A 21,020-nucleotide genomic window follows, 5' to 3' on the forward strand; every position below is an offset into this window, starting at 1 on the left:
CTCGCGCCAGACGCATATTCGCGTTTGGTGTGAGCACAGCATTAGGGTACCGCTAGGAGGCGCTGCTGGTGCGCTTATGTCTTCGTCTCATATGGACGTTTTAGGGGTACCCTATTCGTCGTATGTTGCCGTATGGTCAAGACCCGTCAGTACATGACGTTTTGGGATGAGACCGGGCTGGTCCTTTATGTAGGAACAGCAGGCAGAGCTATCCGTGCCTGATCTCACGGCAATTCGTACGAATTCATACGACCTCACTCGTACGAATTAGTACGATTTTTCCTAAATTGTACATATTTGACGATTTGCCCAATTCGTATGAATTCATATGAACGACCTACCCTTGACCACGCCCCTAAACCTACCCATCACGTGAGTTTAGAAAAATTGTTCAAATTCGTACGAGTGAGGTCGTACGAATTCGTACGAATTAGCCAATTTTCCATCACTCGTCGAATTCGTACGAATTGGTCGTGAGATAGCGCTAACCAGCTAGTTCTTGTATAGTTCAGTTTATAGTTCTGCTCCTAACAATGTCAAATATGTATAATCTCTCTCTGTGAATCTGTTTCTTTTTCTTTTAGAGGCATTTAACATTACTCTTGGTAAAGTTGAAATAAAGAACGAGTCAGTGATGGTGGGAGATATGATCATTCTTCAGCCTAATGTTAAGATAAAACCGGGAGATAAGCTTATAGTGTGGAGGTTTGGAAATTCAGGAAAATTCATAGCAAAATGTGAAATAGGGGCTAAAAACCAAACATTATGTGAAGATACTGATGACGGATTCAGAAACAGACTGAAACTGGATCATACTGGATCTCTGAACATCACAAACTCCAAAACCACAGACTCTGGACTTTATGCAGTGAATATCAGCAGCAGCAACAACCAGACCTCATACAATATATTCATTGTTACCAGTGGTGTAGTGGTAAAAAAAGAGGTGGGTAAACTATAAATTCTGGTGGACCACGACGTGGTCACCCCGTTAAGGTGTATCCTGATGACATCGCTATAGGCTATTATTTGATGGTACTACCAACACTGTTAGACCTTACCGGGTTTTTTTACAGTAAAATACTGGCAACACTGTTGCCAGTAATATACTGTTAATTGTACAGTTATTTACTGTAATCTAAAGTTTGTTTCTGTAAAAATGCACTAAATTAAAATTCAAGTTAACTAATTACACTTGCAGAAACCGACTGTCTTAAATTGACCAACTGTCATTTAAATGTATTAACTAAAATTTATAATGCATAAATAACGTGAGCAAAGTATTACTGTGAACTTCTTTCATTTGAGACCGCTAAAAAACTATTGCGCACACATAAAGATATTTCCATTGGATCAGCAACTACACACAGTGGCGGTCTTAACATAGAGGCATAGGTAGGCGGCTGCTTGGGGCCCCCTACCAGCGGTCGTAGTTGGGGGGCCCCCAACCAACCTCAAAAAAAAAAAAAAAAGCCCCTTATCATCATGAACGCTTCAAAAGCATGGTAAATTTTATTAATATTTTTAAGAAATACGTTGAAACGTTGAAGTAGTAGTTAAAATGTCCAGTTCATGCCTTCATGGTTATCCGTCTCTACACATACACCCCCGACTTTAACAATGAAATGGACTAGTCCGTAACGGTGCGCGGCGCGAAAGATAAACACGCAGTGACAGGAGGACTGGGAAGTACACAAACAGAGACGAAACAAGACGAGTCTAAACCTATTTTTTACAGTCTATGGTCTAAACGCGAAAATGAAACGAAGTTACCCAAGCGGCTCAAATAAAAGAATAAAGCGAAAAGACGCCGATAAGTATTTGGCAACGCTGCCAAAGATGACAAACTTTTTTACGGCTACTGTTGGGGATACAGACTGGAACAACAACGTCCAAAGCGTTGAACATGCCGCTACAGCAGCAGCAGCAGCTAACTTAACGTTAGCTGTGAAGTGGCGCTAGGTGAGAATAATGTTAACACACTCACATGGATATACGTGGATTTGCTTGGAGCAAAATGCAACATCACCTCTCCCAAGTTCGCCCCTCTTACTTACCCCCTTACTATAAATACTGTTTTGGCGCTTGTTAATGTGACGTGACAGATCCCTAGGGGCAGGTGAACCGAATCGATCATCTCTAGCTAATAGTGAATAAACACGAATGAACAATGTTGAAAGATACAGTACAACTTACCGAAAAGTATATTCCTCATACATAATATCGATCAATCAGTGTTTTTCAACCGCGGAAAGACGTCAATAAAACAGCTGGAGAACAATTATGTCACTTAACGTTACGTTACCTCAGGAAAGCCGTTTAATGACCATAATATATGTTATAGCATGTTAGTTGGCTAGAAAAAAAGAGCTATAGATTATTTTGCTAAATATGTATAATATATTACATATAGTATATTTTTTACTTATGTTATTAAAATTGTTATTATAATAAAAACGCATTATGTTTAATTTGAATTATTTTTAACCTTAAATAATACTACCAGCTGATAGGCTCTATATGTTTACAGCATTATGTGAGTTTTTTTTTTTCTTGAGAAAAATTAAAGCCTATCTTGCGTAGCCTACCTAATATTTATCCAAATGAGTCAATATTGAATCAAATCACAAGAATTGAATTGAAATCGTGAAATTTGTGTCAAGCAAAAAAAAACAAAAAAACGTAGCTTACCAGAAATTGTACCATGTTTCTGTTTAGTTACTAAAATGTTTTGATATCACAATACACTTATTGTGATGCAAGATTTTTCAGGTGTTATCTGAAACCGTATTCTCTGTTGGGTGCCATCGTGACTATTAGTTTGTGTAGTGCTACACTTTGTGTGTTCTCTGCTTTCCATCTTCATTTTGGAGTAAAGAAATGTATGCAGGGTTTAAAGGGAAAGTTTTTTTTTTTCCCCTCTCCAACCTTTACTTCCCTGTAGAATAGCTTTACCTGCCTATCCACCATACAGTCTGTAAAAAATTTTTTCGTTCTCTTTTAAAGATCGAATGGGGGGGCCCCATACATACTTTCGCCTTGGGCCCCCAATTTGCTAAATCCGCCACTGACTACACAGTCACCGCCTGTTAAATAAAGCAACATGCAGGGTATCATCAATGTGTGTAGATCTTCTCCTGGACTGAAGCACAGGCTCTACTCTTCAGCACAACGGTGACCCAAAAAAATTATTTTACAGTAAACTACTGGCAACAGTGTTGCCAGTATAAACCTGTTTTATAACTTACAGTTTATTACTATTAAAATACATTTTGTGGGTGTGACTTTTTTATCTTACACTGTTAACCCTTTCAACCCCACAGGAAAATCCACACTACAAAGAGTAAAAAGTAACATTGACGCAGTGTTGCAGTGAGATAATTAAGTGAATATGTTGAATAATAAGTGAATAAGTGAAATAAGTGAATATTGAGCATTAGTGATGAACACCTGCTGTTAACAAGCAGAATCACTGAAGGAAAGAGGAACACAAGAACAGAAAATAGAGAAACACAAGAACTAAGACTGACTTCCAGCCATTACACATTATTACACTTATTATTAACCAGTATGACTTTATTTCTGTCATATATCTACAGAAGTTGTTATCGAGATGTTTAATTGAAAATGTTTGGTTTGAAGTTACCATGATGGAGATCAGTGTTTGCTTTAGTTGGGATGCTGACCCTTTATAATATTAGTATTTCTCCGGCCGAATGATCAGTGTCTTTGCACTTGTGCACACACAGTTTGTGAATGATTGCAGTTATACTGATTATGATGAAAAAATCGTTGTATAGCCTGTTCATACATTAAATCTCTTTCAGTTTTTAATTCTGTATCAAAAGTGTCATATTACCACCACTGTGAAACCATAGTAATAAATTACAATCATGATTTTTGTTTTTAACACATAATGCACAGCCTAAAAAAGAAACAGAGCTACAATGTCTTGTAGAAACACAGAAATATCAAAAATCTGCATATGTCTCTCATCAATGGTGGCAATAATTTATTTGTATTTATTTATTCATGCAGCAGTGCATGCTGGGAGTTTTATACAATCCTGGAACCCAGCATGCATTGCGACATGAAAGTTTTTATTGTCACCATTGTTGAGATTCATGTGCTGATTGTTGATGTCTGTGTGTTTCTAAGAGAAGCAGGAGCTTAAAATGTAATAAAGCATTATATTATTTCAAATTTCTTCAGAATAACTAATTACAGAAACATTGTTGTATTTCATTATAGATTAACAGATATATGATTAATATGAAAAACCCATAAATCCAAAGCTTTTAAGATCAGAGAATCAGACATGTCCAGAATGACTATGTAATCATCACAACAATCATAAACACCTTATCACCTTTCTCTTGACTTTTTCTTGCCATAACAAATGTGTTTTATAAACTCATAGTTAAAGCAGTCAGAGAAAAACTGGTATAATATAGTCAATGGTTCAAGAGCCCAACTAAAACAAACACTGATCTCCATCATGGTGATAATAACTTTATTATTTTCAATAAAACATCAACAATTAAATATCTGTTAATTCTCAACAATAACTTGTACAAAAAAAAAAAATGTAAACTGGTTTGTAAACTGGTTCCACCCTCAGTGTTGCTGGAAGTTAGTTGTAGTTATTGTGTTTCTCTTTTTTCTGTTCTTGTTTCTCTGTCCTTCAGTGATTCTGCTTATCAGGTGTTCGTCAGTGTCTCAATTCACTCACTTCTTTTCATTCACTCTGTCAAGGGGACTATATTAGTGAACTAATGTAGGGAATAGTGAATGAGGGTATAGGGTGTGATTGTGAAAACAGCCTCTGAGTGTCGATTTTGAGCACTGTTCATTTACAGTATATTCCTGTAGGCTATTTTTGTTTTCTACGGTATATTATTGTTTTAATGGAAAATGGTATGATATTGTCTGAATTAGGCCTTTTTTTACAGCAAGGGTTAACAGTGAAGGGTATCACTGGTTGTTCTCTCATCATAGGTCACACAATCACTATTCAATTCATACATTAATCTAAGTTCTTGTTAAAGAGACTCAAAAAGGAATAATATGGTTGAAATCTATAAAGTTTACTAAATGACAAAACAGAGAAAACAAAAATATTTAAGAGAGATCGAGAGGGAGGCTTATATCCAGGGCTTCCAATGCAATGCACTTGTGCATAATGATTAGGGATTTGGGATTATTTTCATAGTTGATTAATCTGTTGAATATTTCCTCGATTAATTGATTAGTTGTTTGGTCTATCAGAAAAATGTGGATCAGTGTTTCCCTGAAGAGGGAAAGTCTTTAACCTGGTGCAGGCTTGATTCCCTCTGAATCTCTTGTACAGTTGGGTTTTGACATGCTCCCTACATTAAACCAGCTGCCTGTAATGAATACAAATATAAACTTATAAATATAAAAATAAAAATAAATCTCTTTTTTTGCATCGTTTTAATGATTTCCTGTTGCGGCTGCGATCAAGTTTCATTCTCGCGCAGCTTGTTTAGTAACTTCACGAGCGTGTGTTTTCTGCTATGTATGTGCGCCGTTCTCTTTGTTCCGTGTGTGTGTGTGTGTGTGTGTGTGTGTGTCGCGCGCTGCGCTCTCTGCTCCGTGTTTGCGTTCTGCGCGTTCTGCTCTGTAGTTAACGGCCCAAATGCTCGAATCATGTGCCGATCGGCAATAACGCTCTGGGAAAGCAAAGTCCGCTCAAATAGCGTGAAATTTAGAGGTGGATAAACGCAATGTAGAGGTGGATAAACGCACTTTGGAGGTGGGCAAACGCTATTTCCGAATTTTGGGAGGTGCGTAAACGGCGTTTACGTGCGTTTAGCCTCCACTACATCCCTGATTGTTACTGTCAGTGGTGAGTAACTCAAGTCTTTTGAATTAATAACTTTATCAGCTGTCTGTGAAAAAAAATCCAGTAATGTGACATTAAAGGGCTCAAACCATGAGAAATCAAGCCTTCGTTTTAGTATAACAAACTTCTTCCCCAGACCTTTTACTAACTAAAACAGATTGTTCTGAATTGTCTAAAATGACTGACACCTGTAAATAACTCTGTTATTTTGCTCTGTTTTCAGGTGCTGTAGCAAGAAGAGTTGTTGTTGTTGTTGTTGTTGTAGTTGTTGTTCTTCTTCTTCTGCTGGTGTATGCAGTTGGAGTTTCTGGTGTTTTTTACTATCGTCACAAGATCTCTAAACTAGAAAGGCCAAACCGTAAGTATAAGCTGATACAGTGAAAATGTATAGTATGACTTTTCATGGTCAGTATAATTTCTTCCATTTTCCAATAAGTTCTGTTAATGATTAAGTGCAATAATTAATAAAGTCTCTGTATTGATGAATTAATTTCTCTGTTTAAAATGCAGATGTAATAATCAGTACTGACAGATATGTGAGTCAATATTCATTGATCACTGAAGATCTAGAGGACAACATAAAAGGTATTTGGGCTACAAACGTATTTGCTAACATTGGTGACAGACAGCATTAGCTGTTTCATTTTTAATACTATCCAAAAAGTCCAAATAGCAGCAAACAAATAATAAACAACAAAAACTTAAAGAAAAATAAATAAATAAACGCCTACATAAAAAAATACACAAGGTGGTTAATCATCATATACGTTCAAAAGATTACATCGTTTAAGGGACAAACCAGTCTCAGTTTTAGAAGTGTGCTGACTTTTTAATTATACATTTGTATAATAAGAAACATATTAGTAGCCTAGTTGTCTCTTGTTGGGCTGAATCCCTCCATAAATCACACAAAACAAAATAACACTTCATATAATGGTGGCCCATTAGATGATCTGAAGCAGGCTGCATTTAATAGATTACTCTTTCAAGAAAACATTTGCAAATGGTTTGTAAGGTGCTTCTTTGCATGTTTTGTTTTCGCTGCATTTAAATGTTCTGACCAGCAGGTGTCGCCACTAGCGTGTGGTGTTTCGAGCGCTGTGTGTGCGTGTATTTAATTCAGCACTTGCATCTATTTAAAGGTGCTCTAAGTCATGTCACGCGTTTTTTAGGCCAAAACATTTTTTGTCACATACCGCAAACATCTCCTCACTATCCGCTAGCTGCCTGTCCCTTGAACACACTGTAAAAAAACGCGGTCTCTGTAGACACCACAGGCTCCACAAACTGCAACAAAAACAAACTGAGCAACAAACAGAGCGACCCGCAGCACGAAACATAACACACTGTTCCAGCCAATAACCGACAAGAATGATGTGGGGGTGGGGTTCGAGGGTTAGTGCGCGGATGAGAAGGAGGGAGGGTCTAGCTACTAGCTAGCCTCCGTTTTGTTTGACAATAATTCGAATGTCAACAAGAGGAAACATCTCCCGGGATCGCTTAGACAACCTTTAATTAAAATGAGCTAAAATTGGCGATCAAACATAAATGTAAAAAAAGGTTCAAGATCAGGGAAGAAGGGCGGACATTAAAAGTAGGCTACATTTAATTGTAAAAAGAAAACGAAAGGAGTGGCAGCGGCCGACTGCGATATAAGCAAATGAAAACATCAAGACAAAATGTCACAGGTTCTTTGCCCCGCCCTGCTTCATACCACAGTAATGTTAATAAAACTTTAATACATTAGCTTATCCATGAATATGACTTCTGCCCGAGTCTGTCGGATTCCTTTCCATTGGCTGTGGAGGTGAAGACAACAACTCCCATGATTCCACACTTGCATCGTCATCAGGCAAGCGATGCCTTTTTTATATAGTGGCAAAACTTATTAATACTAAATAGTTCAAGATGGAGAAAGCTTACAGAGGACGCTTGAGTAAGAAAACTTGACTTGAAAAATCAATATTTATTTGAAAAATGCAACACTTGTTATACAGTAAAACAATAATACTAACAAAGCAGGTCGGACAGTAGATCATAATTTGAACCTGCTCCTGCAATTATTTTCACTGACCCCACCACATTTTTTTTTTTATCAGTTAGCAACATATTAAGTTTAAATACTTACACACATGCAATGGTGATTGCTGCCATAACAACACTATTTAGAGAAAGAAATGCGCCAAAATTCAGAAATCTTAGGAAAATATCACTGGACATTTGTATAACCACTGCAAAAGTAAATTTCTAACTTTTAAAAAAAAAAAAAAAAAATTCTTATTTTTTTTGTTTATTTAAAAGTAGACCAGCCTGATATTACTTTAATCTTATAACGTTATCTGTTATTTATTAACAGTTGAGCTAGTTCTTTAATGCTGATCTAACCAGCAGAAGACACTAGCTGGGTTTAAATCCCAGTTGTAACACTGCATTACAATGTTCCCCTATTAGCAACTATGCTATTCTATGATGTTAGTGATGTAATTCACAATAGAAACTTTTGTGAATTCTTTTGAGAGAAAGAGGTGAATAAAAACAGAATGAATATTCAGACATAATTAATTATTATTATGTTTTGTGCTATGTTATATACCTGTGTTTTGCAGGGTGATTGTTGTCAAATTGAAAAATTAGTTTATTTTTAATTATTTAAAAAGCCATTATTTTATGTGAAAAAGTTAATAATTGTATTTTATTGACAATTTGAGTTTTGTCTTGTAGTTTGTCTTCCAATCTTCCCGGGCAAATCAAGAAAAAAGTAGGCTATACACTGTATTAGACATGGGGAATTAATGTGGGGAAAGATAAGTTAAACACAAACTAAGAAAGTCAAAAAGCGTTAGGTTGTGGCCCACTCTCTCCTAAACTGAAAAAAATAGGTGTAGAAACAATTTTACACATAAGTCACTAGTAAATTCCACAAATAATTACAAAGAAACAGCAAGTAACACATTGAATAAAACATGACAGCAGTATCTCTAAAATGCCATTGTGTACTGAAACTATGTTCAATGTTTGCAAGGAAACTTTAAAAACATTCAAAAAAATATTCAGAAAAGAAGAGAAAATAGAGAGACAGTCTATTCTTGTTTAGAAATATCAGATTCATTAAGGTCTGATGATTTTTTCTGTTCTCTCCTCTCTTGTTCAACTTTTCTGGATCTGATGTCATAGATGAGAACAACCACAGCAGCCACTGCAGCCACGCCCATCAGAGCAGAGACGACCAATCGGATCACAGCTTCTGCAGAGCCACAATAGCAGATGTTGTCTGAGGAGGAGGAAAAATATTAAATGAAACAGAACCTTCCATTTCAATCAAGATCTGTTTCATCAACAGTTGACAAACTGGTGTATATCTTATATCAACAGAACCAGCATAGAACAGAGTTAGGATGACAGATGTGCTGATTTGCAGGTTTGTTACAGTTGTGAAAGCTAGTTAGTTTCTGCATTGATGCATACTGTTAGGTAAAGAAGTGAGCTATGCTGCTAAATGAGAGATCAATTCCAGCTCAGTAATGCTAAAATCACTGCTTACCTGAACCTGTTGGACCTGTGCATGTGTGACAGAGTTGAGGGATGTTGTCCAGATGTGTGGTCTGGTTGCTGATGGGATTGTTCAGCACACAGCTGTAGGTGTTTTTATCCTGATATTCCACCTCCAGATGTAGAGAGAGACTGCTGCTGAGATCAGACACACTGATGCTGGACAATACACTGATTCCTTTGTACCAGGAGAGAGTCGCCCTTGACACATTCAACACTGAACACAGCAATGATCCTGATGATGATGATGATGATGAAGGACAGTATCTGGTAATGACAGGAATGGGCAGAAGATCTGGAAAATATGCACACAAAAAAGCATACAAAACAATCACTAAGTATACGAAACGGACAAATTGTGACCTGTGCAACAAAATGAGTTGGAATGTGCACAGGCTAATTACGAGCTACAGGCAAAACAAGGGAAATATGTCAATTTTGGTCGAATTTGAGGTCTTCACAAAAATCTTCTTTAAGCCCTCGTCTAGAGATCTCAAAGCTCCAGATAGCAATTAAACATCTGAAATAATCTTTATTTGTATGTTTTCAGAGAGGTGCGCCTTTCTAAATTTTTCCTTTGTTATAATATAATTCATGAAAAATTGCCTTTTTCTCTGATCGCTTCTCGACCACTGGTGCTTCCCCTCAGCACAAGTTTGTGAATATTCATAGCGCATTCTCTATGGCATGAGTCTGAACCAATGAAATGTGACTTTCAACCTCATGCTGATGTAAACAAAACCAGCTTGTTGCTAACCTCTGGTGAATGAATCAAAACACCTTGGCGGTGGTGCCTTGTTATATGATGCTTCGTCCATCTTCTAAAAACACAAAATGTAAACGGCAGAAACTTCACACTTTCAAGATTTAATTATATATTTTGTCGATATATGTGATTTGATTTGTAATATGGATGATAGTGAGAGTGCTCAGTCAGTGGCTAATGCTTTAAATGCACTGCATTTAGCGAATCTTGCAATTGACATGGAACATTTTGAAATTAAATATTTCCAGATAATATTTTCTTAAACGTGCTTTGGCATTAGTGGCAATATAAAAGCCAATTATTCAAGGGTGTAGTTTGGTTTGAAGTGAACATCAGCTTATTTTCCAATAACTGGTAAAAAAAAAAAAAAAAAAAAAAAAGACAACAGCACATACAAATGTGGTTTCACAAACAAAAAACAAATGTAAATGTAAACCCAGCCTCTGTCAGTAGATAGCGCTGTTTCCCGATTTCACCCCTAAAAATCAAGAGTGAGGTTGGCGAACCCTAAATACAATGAATATATGATGTATTTAATATTATTTAAGCAACTGGACGCTTATCAATTTGACAGAATTTTCTACCTCAATATGCCATAAAAGTTAAATATTTTTCATTTTTTACAATAGCATTTGTTACGAAAAATAGCAACATATAGAAACAAAAGCTACAACATGTCAGTAATAAACACTATAGCGAAAATATTCCCTTAAGAGATTATAAATTCAGGTTACCACAATAAATACAATAAAACGTGATACATTCTAGTAAGGGTGGTCATGAATAGTTTGAAAAGCTTTCTAATAAATGTTGGTGCAAGATGATGTTTTCTCCTCTTTTCATCAGTCTTTTTACTTCATGTGTCTGTTCTACGTATATTATGTTTGAATTTCTTCATATTCTGAATAGAATTCAAATGGGTCGCACATTTTACCATCAGTGTCATGTCATATGAACGGCTCGTGGAAATGTGATTGTGAATCAGAGTAGCCTACGTGCTTCGCGCGCCACTCTTGCACAATTAAATAATAAACCGGGTTTCAGTCATGTTGCGCTGATAATTAGGGCCCAAGCCCTGAAAGGGCGAAGGCCCTATTGTTTTCGGTAGGATTATTATTAGGGCCCAAGCCCTGAAAGGGCGAAGGCCCTATTGTTTTCGTTAGGATTATTAGGGCCCAAGCCCTGAAAGGGCGAAGGCCCTATTGTTTTCGTTAGGATTATTTATTATTATTAGGGCCCAAGCCCTGAAAGGGCGCAGAGCCCTATTGTTTTCGTTAGGATTATTATTATTATTATTATTAGGGCCCAAGCCCTGAAAGGGCGCAGAGCCCTATTGTTTTCGTTAGGATTATTATTATTAGGGCCCAAGCCCTGAAAGGGCGCAGAGCCCTATTGTTTTCGTTAGGATTATTATTATTAGGGCCCAAGCCCTGAAAGGGCGAAGGCCCTATTGTTTTCGGTAGGATTATTAGGGCCCAAGCCCTGAAAGGGCGCAGAGCCCTATTGTTTTCGTTAGGATTATTATTATTAGGGCCCAAGCCCTGAAAGGGCGAAGGCCCTATTGTTTTCGTTAGGATTATTAGGGCCCAAGCCCTGAAAGGGCGAAGGCCCTATTGTTTTCGGTAGGATTATTAGGGCCCAAGCCCTGAAGGGGCGAAGGCCCTATTGTTTTCGTTAGGATTATTATTATTAGGGCCCAAGCCCAAAGGGCGAAGGCCCTATTGTTTTCGTTAGGATTATTATTATTATTAGGGCCCAAGCCCTGAAAGGGCGCAGAGCCCTATTGTTCTTCTAAGGATTATTAGGGCCCAAGCCCTGAAGGGGCGAAGGCCCTATTGTTTTCGTTAGGATTATTAGGGCCCAAGCCCTGAAAGGGCGAAGGCCCTATTGTTTTCGGTAGGATTATTAGGGCTCAAGCCCTGAAAGGGCGAAGGCCCTATTGTTTCCGGTAGGATTATTTATTATTATTATTATTAGGGCCCAAGCCCTGAAAGGGCGCAGAGCCCTATTGTTCTTCTAAGGATTATTAGGGCCCAAGCCCTGAAAGGGCGAAGGCCCTATTGTTTTCGGTAGGATTATTATTATTAGGGCCCAAGCCCTGAAAGGGCGAAGGCCCTATTGTTTCCGGTAGGATTATTAGGGCCCAAGCCCTGAAAGGGCGAAGGCCCTATTGTTTCCGGTAGGATTATTTATTAGGGCCCAAGCCCTGAAAGGGCGAAGGCCCTATTGTTTCCGGTAGGATTATTTATTAGGGCCCAAGCCCTGAAAGGGCGAAGGCCCTATTGTTTTCGGTAGGATTATTATTATTATTATTATTATTATTATTATTATTATTATTTTGTCAACCTTTCGGGCACTTTTGGGGCCCTTAACATGCTCGAAAACTCTTGAAACTTTGCACACAGGTCAGAACCCGCGGCCATCAGGGCCGGGCTGAAGCTGGTACCCGGGCGTGGCAGGGGGGCTCGACAGCGCCCCCTGGAACGGGATCCGAACACGTGTCCATAAATCAAACACGCTTGCATGTAATAATATGAAACTCGGTACACATGTAGATCTCATCGGGCCGAACAACTTTCGTGCTCTAAGTTTTACGCCAGCCCAACAGGAAGTCGGCTATTATGGGTTGTTTGGAAACGCATGGTCTGGTATTTGAAACACTTCTCCTAGGGAATTCACCCGATCGCCACTAAACTCGGTGGGAATGAAGTCAAGACATTGAGGATGCTAAATTGCGGACGGATTTTTGATATCTCAAACGGTTTGGCCGTGGCGAGGAAACGAATTTATGGCGAATAATGGAAACAGGAAGTGTGTTATAACTTCTGCATACATTAACTGATCTTGATGAAACTTCAGCAGTGTGTTCGTGATAAGAGGCCGATCACATGGATGTGACTATTGTGAGTCAAAGTTATAGCGCCACCAACTGGCAGCAGGAATATGTCACTTTCAAAATGCTTTGAAATCACCCTCTTATTTTTACCCGATTTGCTTCAAACTTTATGTGTATAATGTAAACACACGGCAGATGTAGACCTGTGAAAGGATTTTTGATATCTTTAATACTGTTGCCGTGGCAACGCTTCAAACTTTAATATTCTTTTTTGATGCTTTTGAAACTCTTAACATACTTGAAATTGGATGAAACTCGACAGACACATCACATTTATTAGCCAGTAGACATGTGCAAAGTTTCAGAAACGGGCGTGGTGAGGGGCTCAGTAGCGCCACCTTTAGTCATAAGTGGGGGGGGTTAGTTTTATCAACAGCAACAAAACTTGGTATGTGTATTGTTCTCATCAAGACGGACAACTTTCTAATTGACATTAACTACCTCCGACCAACAGGAAGAGAGATATTTTGGTTTGAATGTGGATTTTCTGAAGAATTTTCTCTCCCTCTCTCTGTGTCTCTGTGTGTGAGAGGGGAGGGGGGAATTTGACTATTGCTTTTATATTGTTAATCAAGGTTTCAGGGGCTTTTGGGGTCCTTAACGTGCTCAAAAACTCTTGAAACTTTGCACACAAGTCAGAACCCCCTGCCATCAGGGACAGGCTGAAGCTGGTACCCGGGCGTGGCAGGGGGGCTCAACAGCGCCCCCTTGAACGGGGTCCCAAAACTTGGTCCATAGATCAAACACGCTTGCATGAATTAATATGAAACTCGGTACACATATAGATCTCATCGGGCCGAACAACTTTCCCCCGGTCAAGTTTTACGCCAGCCCAACAGGAAGTCGGCTATTATTGGTTGTTTGGAAAACGCTTCCTGTGGAATGCGAAGTACTCCTCCTAGAAAATTCACCGTGTCCCCTCCAAACTCGGTGTGCATGTAGTCAAGACTTTGAGGATGCTAAATTGCGGACGGATTTTTGATATCTCGAACGGTTTGGCCGTGGCGAGGAATCGAATTTATGGCGAGAAAAGAGAAACACGAAGTGGAATAACTTCTGCATACATTAACTGATCTTGATGAAACTTCAGCAGTGTGTTCGTGGTAAGAGGCCGATCAGATGGATGTAACTATTGTGATTCAAAGTTATAGCGCCACCAACTGGCAGCAGGAAGTGTGTCACTTTCAACATGCTTTTGACAAAAGTGGGGGGGTTAGTTTTAACTCCAGTAAAAAAAACTCAGTTCATATATTGATCTCATCGACCCGGACAACTTTCTAATTTAAAGTCATTAGCTCTGACCATCAGGAAGTCAGATATTTTGGTCTGAATGTGGATTTTTTTGCAAAATCAGCCTCTGGATTTTTAGCCACCTTTATCTAAGTGGTTATTTTATTCCCACCAAACTTTTTCAACATGATAAAAATATATTAATGATGCTAAATTGTGAACGGATAATAAATATCTCAAACGGTTTTGCTATGGCGAGGGATTAAAGTAATGTCAAAAAAGTAAACACTAAAAGGCTCATATATTCTAAAAATGTAATTATACACCATTTATTACTACATAAAAGTATACAAATATCAGAACTTAACTCATTTTATTCTTTTTTTTTCAATTTAAGAATGAAGTTTAAGTTTAAAAACTGCCAGAATGGTTGTTTAGTCTAAACAATAAATAAATAAAGTCAAACATAGTGCTATACTGCCCTCTTGTGTTCAAAATCAGGTAGGCCTATTATATCTATATAAAAATATACTAGGGATGTGACGGTGAGAATATTTTACCACCGGTTAACTGACGTGTGACACTGCTGGGGGCTTTTTAATCGCTAACTTAAAAACGAAAGTAAAATATGTTCGTCCGCACGGACATTGATAATGGTGCGGAGCAGAGCGAGCGTTTTCAATAAATTCCTATGGAAGGAGGAATGACCTAAGAAACTTTGACTCTGTTCTGCTCGTTCCTCGCTGAGGACGCGCACCATTATGAATGCCTGTGCAGCCGTGAGCATTTTAGTTTCATTTTCGGGGCGGATTGCTTGAATGTATTTTAAAAAAGCACAATGTTGTGTTTTATTGCTACTGTACAAAAATATAAGTTAACACTTTGCAGTTTGAATGATGTTCTGAACAAAATGACAGAGTATGTTTTTATGTGTCCACTGTTCAATCGCGCCCTCGTTTTAGTGATTCCCAAGTTATTTTTTCATTTAAGTTTTTTTCATTGTTCTAATCAGGTCAGGCAAGTAAAATGATCTGTCTTATCCCTTACATTTTTATATAATTATATAAATATATAATACACTTCTGTTCAAAAATTTGGCGTCAGTAAGATTTTTAAGCTAAGTTTCTTCTGCTCACCAAGGCTGCATTTATTTGATTAAAAATACAAACAAAAACAGTAATATTGTAAAATAGTATTCCAATTTAAAACAGCTGCTTTCTATTTTAATATATTTTAAACTGTTATTTATTCCTGTGATCAAAGCTGAGTTTTCAGCATCATTATTCCAGTCGTCACTGTCACATGATCCTTCAGAAATTATTCTAATATGATGATTGATGCTCAAGAAACATTCATTATTATTTTAAATGTTGAAAACAGTTATGTACAGTCTTTGATGAATAGAAAGTTCAAAAGAACAGCATTTATCTGAAATCTAAAGCTTTTGTAACATTAAACACTACCGTTCAGAAGTTTGGGGTCAGTAATAATTTTAATTTTATTTTTGGGGGAAATAAATAAATAAATCAATACTTTTATTCATCGAGAATGAGTTAAACTGATAAAAAGTTACAGTACAGACATTTATAATGTTAAGAATGAAGTTTAAGTTTAAAAACTGCCAGAATGGTTGTTTAGTCTAAACAATAAATAAATAAAGTCAAACATAGTGCTATACTGCCCTCTTGTGTTCAAAATCAGGTAGGCCTATTATATCTATATAAAAATATACTAGGTATGTGACGGTGAGAATATTTTACCACCGGTTAACTGACGTGTGACACTGCTGGGGGCTTTTTAATCGCTAACTTAAAAACGAAAGTAAAATATGTTCGTCCGCACGGACATTGATAATGGTGCGGAGCAGAGCGAGCGTTTTCAATAAATTCCTATGGAAGGAGGAATGACCTAAGAAACGTTGACTCTGTTCTGCTCGTTCCTCGCTGAGGATGCGCACCATTATGAATGCCTGTGCAGCCGTGAGCATTTTAGTTTCATTTTCGGGGCGGATTGCTTGAATGTATTTAAAAAAAGCACAATGTTGTGTTTTATTGCTACTGTACAAAAATATAAGTTAACACTTTGCAGTTTGAATGATGTTCTAAACACAAAATGACAGAGTATGTTTTTATGTGTCCACTGTTCAATCGCGCCCTCGTTTTAGTGATTCCCAAGTTATTTTTTCATTTAAGTTTTTTTCATTGTTCTAATCAGGTCAGGCAAGTAAAATGATCTGTCTTATCCCTTACATTTTTATATAATTATATAAATATATAATACACTACTGTTCAAAAATTTGGCGTCAGTAAGATTTTTAAGCTAAGTTTCTTCTGCTCACCAAGGCTGCATTTATTTGATTAAAAATACAAACAAAAACAGTAATATTGTAAAATAGTATTCCAATTTAAAACAGCTGCTTTCTATTTTAATATATTTTAAACTGTTATTTATTCCTGTGATCAAAGCTGAGTTTTCAGCATCATTACTCCAGTCGTCACTGTCACATGATCCTTCAGAAATTATTCTAATATGATGATTGATGCTCAAGAAACATTCATTATTATTTTAAATGTCGAAAACAGTTATGTACAGTCTTTGATGAATAGAAAGTTCAAAAGAACAGCATTTATCTGAAATCTAAAGCTTTTGTAACATTAAACACTACCGTTCAGAAGTTTGGGGTCAGTAATAATTTTAATTTTATTTTTGGGGGAAAGAAATAAATAAATCAATACTTGTATTCATCGAGAATGAGTTAAACTGATAAAAAGTTACAGTACAGACATTTATAATGTTAAAAAAAATTATATTTAAAATAAATGCTGTTCTTTTGAACTTTACATTCATCAACGCATTTTGAAAAAAAATCTGTACACAACTGTTTTCAACATTGAAAATAATAATTAATATTTATTGACCATCAATCATCATATTAGTATGATTTCTGAAGGATCATGTGACACTGAAGACGGGAGTAATGATGCTGAAAACTCAGCTTTGATCACATAAATTAATTACAGTGTAAACTATTTTAAAATAGAAAACAGCTGTTTTAAATTGGAATAATATTTCACAATATTACTGTTTTTGTTTGTATTTTTAATCAAATAAATGCAGCCTTGGTGAGCAGAAGAGACTTCTCCTAAAAACATTAAAAATCTTCCTTACCCCAAACTTTTGAACGGTATATATATATATATATATATATATATATATATATATATATATATATATATGTTTGTATAATATATATATATATATATATATATATATATATATATATATATATATATATATGTTTGTATAATATATATATATAAATATAGCTGCTAGCAGCGATGGAGGGCCAAAGCCGGCGGTACCGCCACCCCGGTGCCTTTAGGTAACTAAAGGCACCGGGGTTGCGGTGCCACCGGCTTGGGCCCGTAATCGCTGCTCGCAGCTATATTTATTATTATTATTATTATTTTGTCAACCTTTCGGGCACTTTTGGGGCTCTTAACATGCTCGAAAACTCTTGAAATTTTGCACACACGTCAGAACCCGCGGCCATCAGGTCCGGACTGAAGCTGGTACCCGGGCGTGGCAGGGGGGCTCGACAGCGCCCCCTGGAACGGGATCCGAACACGTGTCCATAAATCAAACACGCTTGCATGTAATAATATGAAACTCGGTACACATATAGATCTCATCGGGCCGAACAACTTTCGTGCTCTAAGTTTTACGCCAGCCAAACAGGAAGTTGGCTATTTAGCGTTGTTTGGAAACGCATGCTGTGGAATTTAATGTACTCCTCCTAGGGAATTCATCGATTCGCCTCCAAACTTGGTGTGCATGAAGTCAAGACATTGAGGATGCTAAATTGCGGACGGATTTTTGATATCTCGAACGGTTTTGCCGTGGCGAGGAAACAAATTTATGGCGAAAAAATGAAACAGGAAGTGTGTTATAACTTCTGCATACATTAACTGATCTTGATGAAACTTCAGCAGTGTGTTCGTGGTAAGAGGCCGATCACATGGATGTGACTATTGTGAGTCAAAGTTATAGCGCCACCAACTGGCAGCAGGAATATGTCACTTTCAAAATGCTTTGAAATCAGTGTCTTATTTTTACCCGATTTGCTTCAAACTTTATGTGTACAATGTAGACACACGGCAGATGTAAACCTGTGAAAGGATTATTGATATCTTAGATACTGTTACCGTGGCAACGCATCAAACTTTAATATTCTTTTTTGATGCTTTTGAGACTCTTAACATACTTGAAATTGCATGAAACTCAACAGACACATCACATTTATTAGCCAGTAGACATGTGCAAAGTTTCAGAAACGGGCGTGGTGGAATGGCTCAGTAGCGCCACCTTTAGTCAAAAATGGGGGCTTAGTTTTTCCTAGAATCACAAAACTTGGTATGTGTATTGTTCTCATCAAGACGGACAACTTTCTAATTTACATGAACCATCTCCGACCAACAGGAAGAGAGATATTTTGGTTTGAATGTGGATTTTCTGAAGAATTTTCTCTCCCTCTCTCTGTGTCTGTGTGTGTGTGAGGGGAGGGGGGGATTTGACTCTTGCTTTTATATTGTTAATCAAGGTTTCAGGGGCTTTTGGGGTCCTTAACGTGCTCAAAAACTCTTGAAACTTTGCACACAGGTCAAAACCCACGGCCATCAGGGCCGGGCTGAAGCTGGTACCCGGGCGTGGCTGGGGGGCTCAACAGCGCCCCCTTGAACGGGGTTCTAAAACTTGATCCATATATCAAACACGCTCGCATGAATTAATATGAAACTCGGTACACATATAGATCTCATCGGGCCGAACAACTTTACCCCGGTCAAGTTTTACGCCAGCCCAACAGGAAGTCGGCTATTATGGGTTGTTTGGAAAACGCTTGCTGTGGAATGTGAAATACTCCTCCTAGAAACAAACTCGGTGTGCATGTAGTCAAGACTTTGAGGATGCTAAATTGCGGACGGATTTTTGATATCTCGAACGGTTTGGCTGTGGCGAGGAATCGAATTTATGGCGAGAAAAGAGAAACACGGAAGTGGAATAACTTCTGCATACATTAACTGATCTTGATGAAACTTCAGCAGTGTGTTCGTGGTAAGAGGCCGATCAGATGGATGTAGCTATTGTGAGTCAAAGTTATAGCGCCACCAACTGGCAGCAGGAAATGTGTCACTTTCAACATGCTTTAGACAAAAGTGGGGGGGTTAGTTTTAACTACAGTAAAGAAAAAATAGTTTTTATATTGTTCTCATCAAGCCGGACAACTTTCTAATTTACATTCAATAGCTCTGGCCATCAGGAAGTCAGATATTTTGGTCTGAATGTGAATTTTTTTGCAAAATCAGCCTCTGAATTTTTAGCCACTCCTCTTAAACTATTTATTTTATTCGTACCAAACTTTTTCAACATGATGAAACTACATTATATATGCTAAGTTGTGAATGGATAATAAATATCTCAAACGGTTTTGCTATGGCGAGGGATTAATGTCCAAAAAGGAAACACTAAAAATCTTCTAAAAATGTAATTATATACCATTTATTTCTATATAAAAGTATACAAATATCACAACTAAACCCATTTTATTCTGTTTTTGCAATTCAAGAAGAATGAAAAAGTTAAAAACAGGCTATTTAGTGCTATTTGGTTCAACAAAAAAGCAAACATAGGGCTATACTGCCCTCTTGTGTCCAAAAGGACATCAAAATAGTATATAAAACTTTTTACCAGGTAGGCCAATATTGTATTTAAATATACATTTATTAGGTATGTGTCTGAGGATATTTTCCCACCGGTTAATCGACGTGTGACACGAGTGGGTGCTTTTAAATCGCTAATATAAAAGTGAAAGTAAAAAAACGGACGTCCGCACGGACATTGATAATGGTGCACGTTGGAAAGAATGATACTTTTAAACATAACACTAAACCGCCATTAGGTGTCGCCAGGCGACCATCTTAATGAGCGAGTCATTGATTCATTCGTTCAAATGATTCGTTCCAATGACTGAGTCATTCATGATTGAGACAGATGTTTATGGATTGACCATTGAATCTTTGAGTCAAGCGATTCGTTTCAAAATGCTGAATCATTCAGTAATGAGAAAACAAGTTGCTGTGATCTTTGTTTAACTATTTTTGCTGCTGAAACAGAACAAAAACAGTCAATATTGCATCTAAAATGTAAGTGACTTAATTGTAACTGTTTATTAACCTGTTGTATGAAATCAATGTCACAGTTTCAATCGTGATTGTATTCAGGAAATAGTTGCCTACTTGTCAAGTGAGGTTGCTTAACTCTATCATATGTTATAAAATATATAAAAACTCCATATTTGTAATTTTTATAGTCAGTATGTTGTTAACTGGGTTGCTTTTTTGTGTGCTGCGCTCATTTGTTTACAATTCTCCTGGAGAAGCAGCATGAGCCTCAGCAGTGCAACCTTGTTACCATTGATCAGTAATACATTTATTATTAACTGCTGATTGCAACTTAAAATGAATGTAATGAAATTAGAATAATCTCTCGTTTTAGTGATTCCCAAGTTATTTGTTTGTTATTGACGTTCTAATCAGGCTATACTCTGGTCGGGCAAGTAAAATTCTCTTTCAGGTAGGCCTATTGTATTTATATATAAATATATTAGGGATGTGACTGTGATAACATTTTCCCACCGGTTAATCGACGTGTGACAC

General features: G+C 37.3%; 3 protein-coding genes across 6 annotated transcripts in view; 2 read left to right on the forward strand and 1 right to left on the reverse strand.

The window, feature by feature from the left end:
* Nucleotides 1-8,477, forward strand: part of LOC311294772 (uncharacterized protein) — a gene marked incomplete at its 3' end in the record, with an annotated part of 40,001 nt that extends 31,524 nt beyond the window's left edge. Inside the window, exons 3-6 of the mRNA XM_084415801.1 lie at nucleotides 585-926; nucleotides 6,090-6,224; nucleotides 6,377-6,451; nucleotides 8,473-8,477. Of these exons, the coding sequence (XP_084271927.1) occupies nucleotides 585-926; nucleotides 6,090-6,224; nucleotides 6,377-6,451; nucleotides 8,473-8,477 (557 nt within the window). The remainder of the gene's footprint in view (nucleotides 1-584; nucleotides 927-6,089; nucleotides 6,225-6,376; nucleotides 6,452-8,472) is intronic.
* LOC311295887 (uncharacterized protein) overlaps nucleotides 1-21,020 on the forward strand; it is a 515,693-nt gene that overhangs the window by 234,361 nt on the left and 260,312 nt on the right. The gene's annotated exons all lie outside the window — the stretch shown is intronic.
* LOC311295904 (uncharacterized protein) overlaps nucleotides 7,813-21,020 on the reverse strand; it is a 90,500-nt gene continuing 77,292 nt past the window's right edge. For 3 of the 4 annotated variants that reach the window (XM_084417462.1, XM_084417460.1, XM_084417461.1), the window contains 2 exons: nucleotides 9,408-9,710; nucleotides 7,813-9,137 (listed from right to left, as the gene is read on the reverse strand). In XM_084417462.1, coding sequence (XP_084273588.1) covers nucleotides 8,947-9,137; nucleotides 9,408-9,710 — 494 coding nt within the window. In that variant the 3' untranslated portion in view covers nucleotides 7,813-8,946. Of the gene's footprint in view, nucleotides 9,138-9,400; nucleotides 9,711-21,020 lie in introns of all 4 variants that reach the window. The other variant, XM_084417463.1, reaches the window with a different exon arrangement.

Source organism: Rutilus rutilus (genome assembly GCF_951802725.1).
Source record: "Rutilus rutilus genome assembly, chromosome: 8".
In the NCBI taxonomy this organism is placed as follows: Eukaryota; Metazoa; Chordata; class Actinopteri; order Cypriniformes; family Leuciscidae; genus Rutilus; species Rutilus rutilus.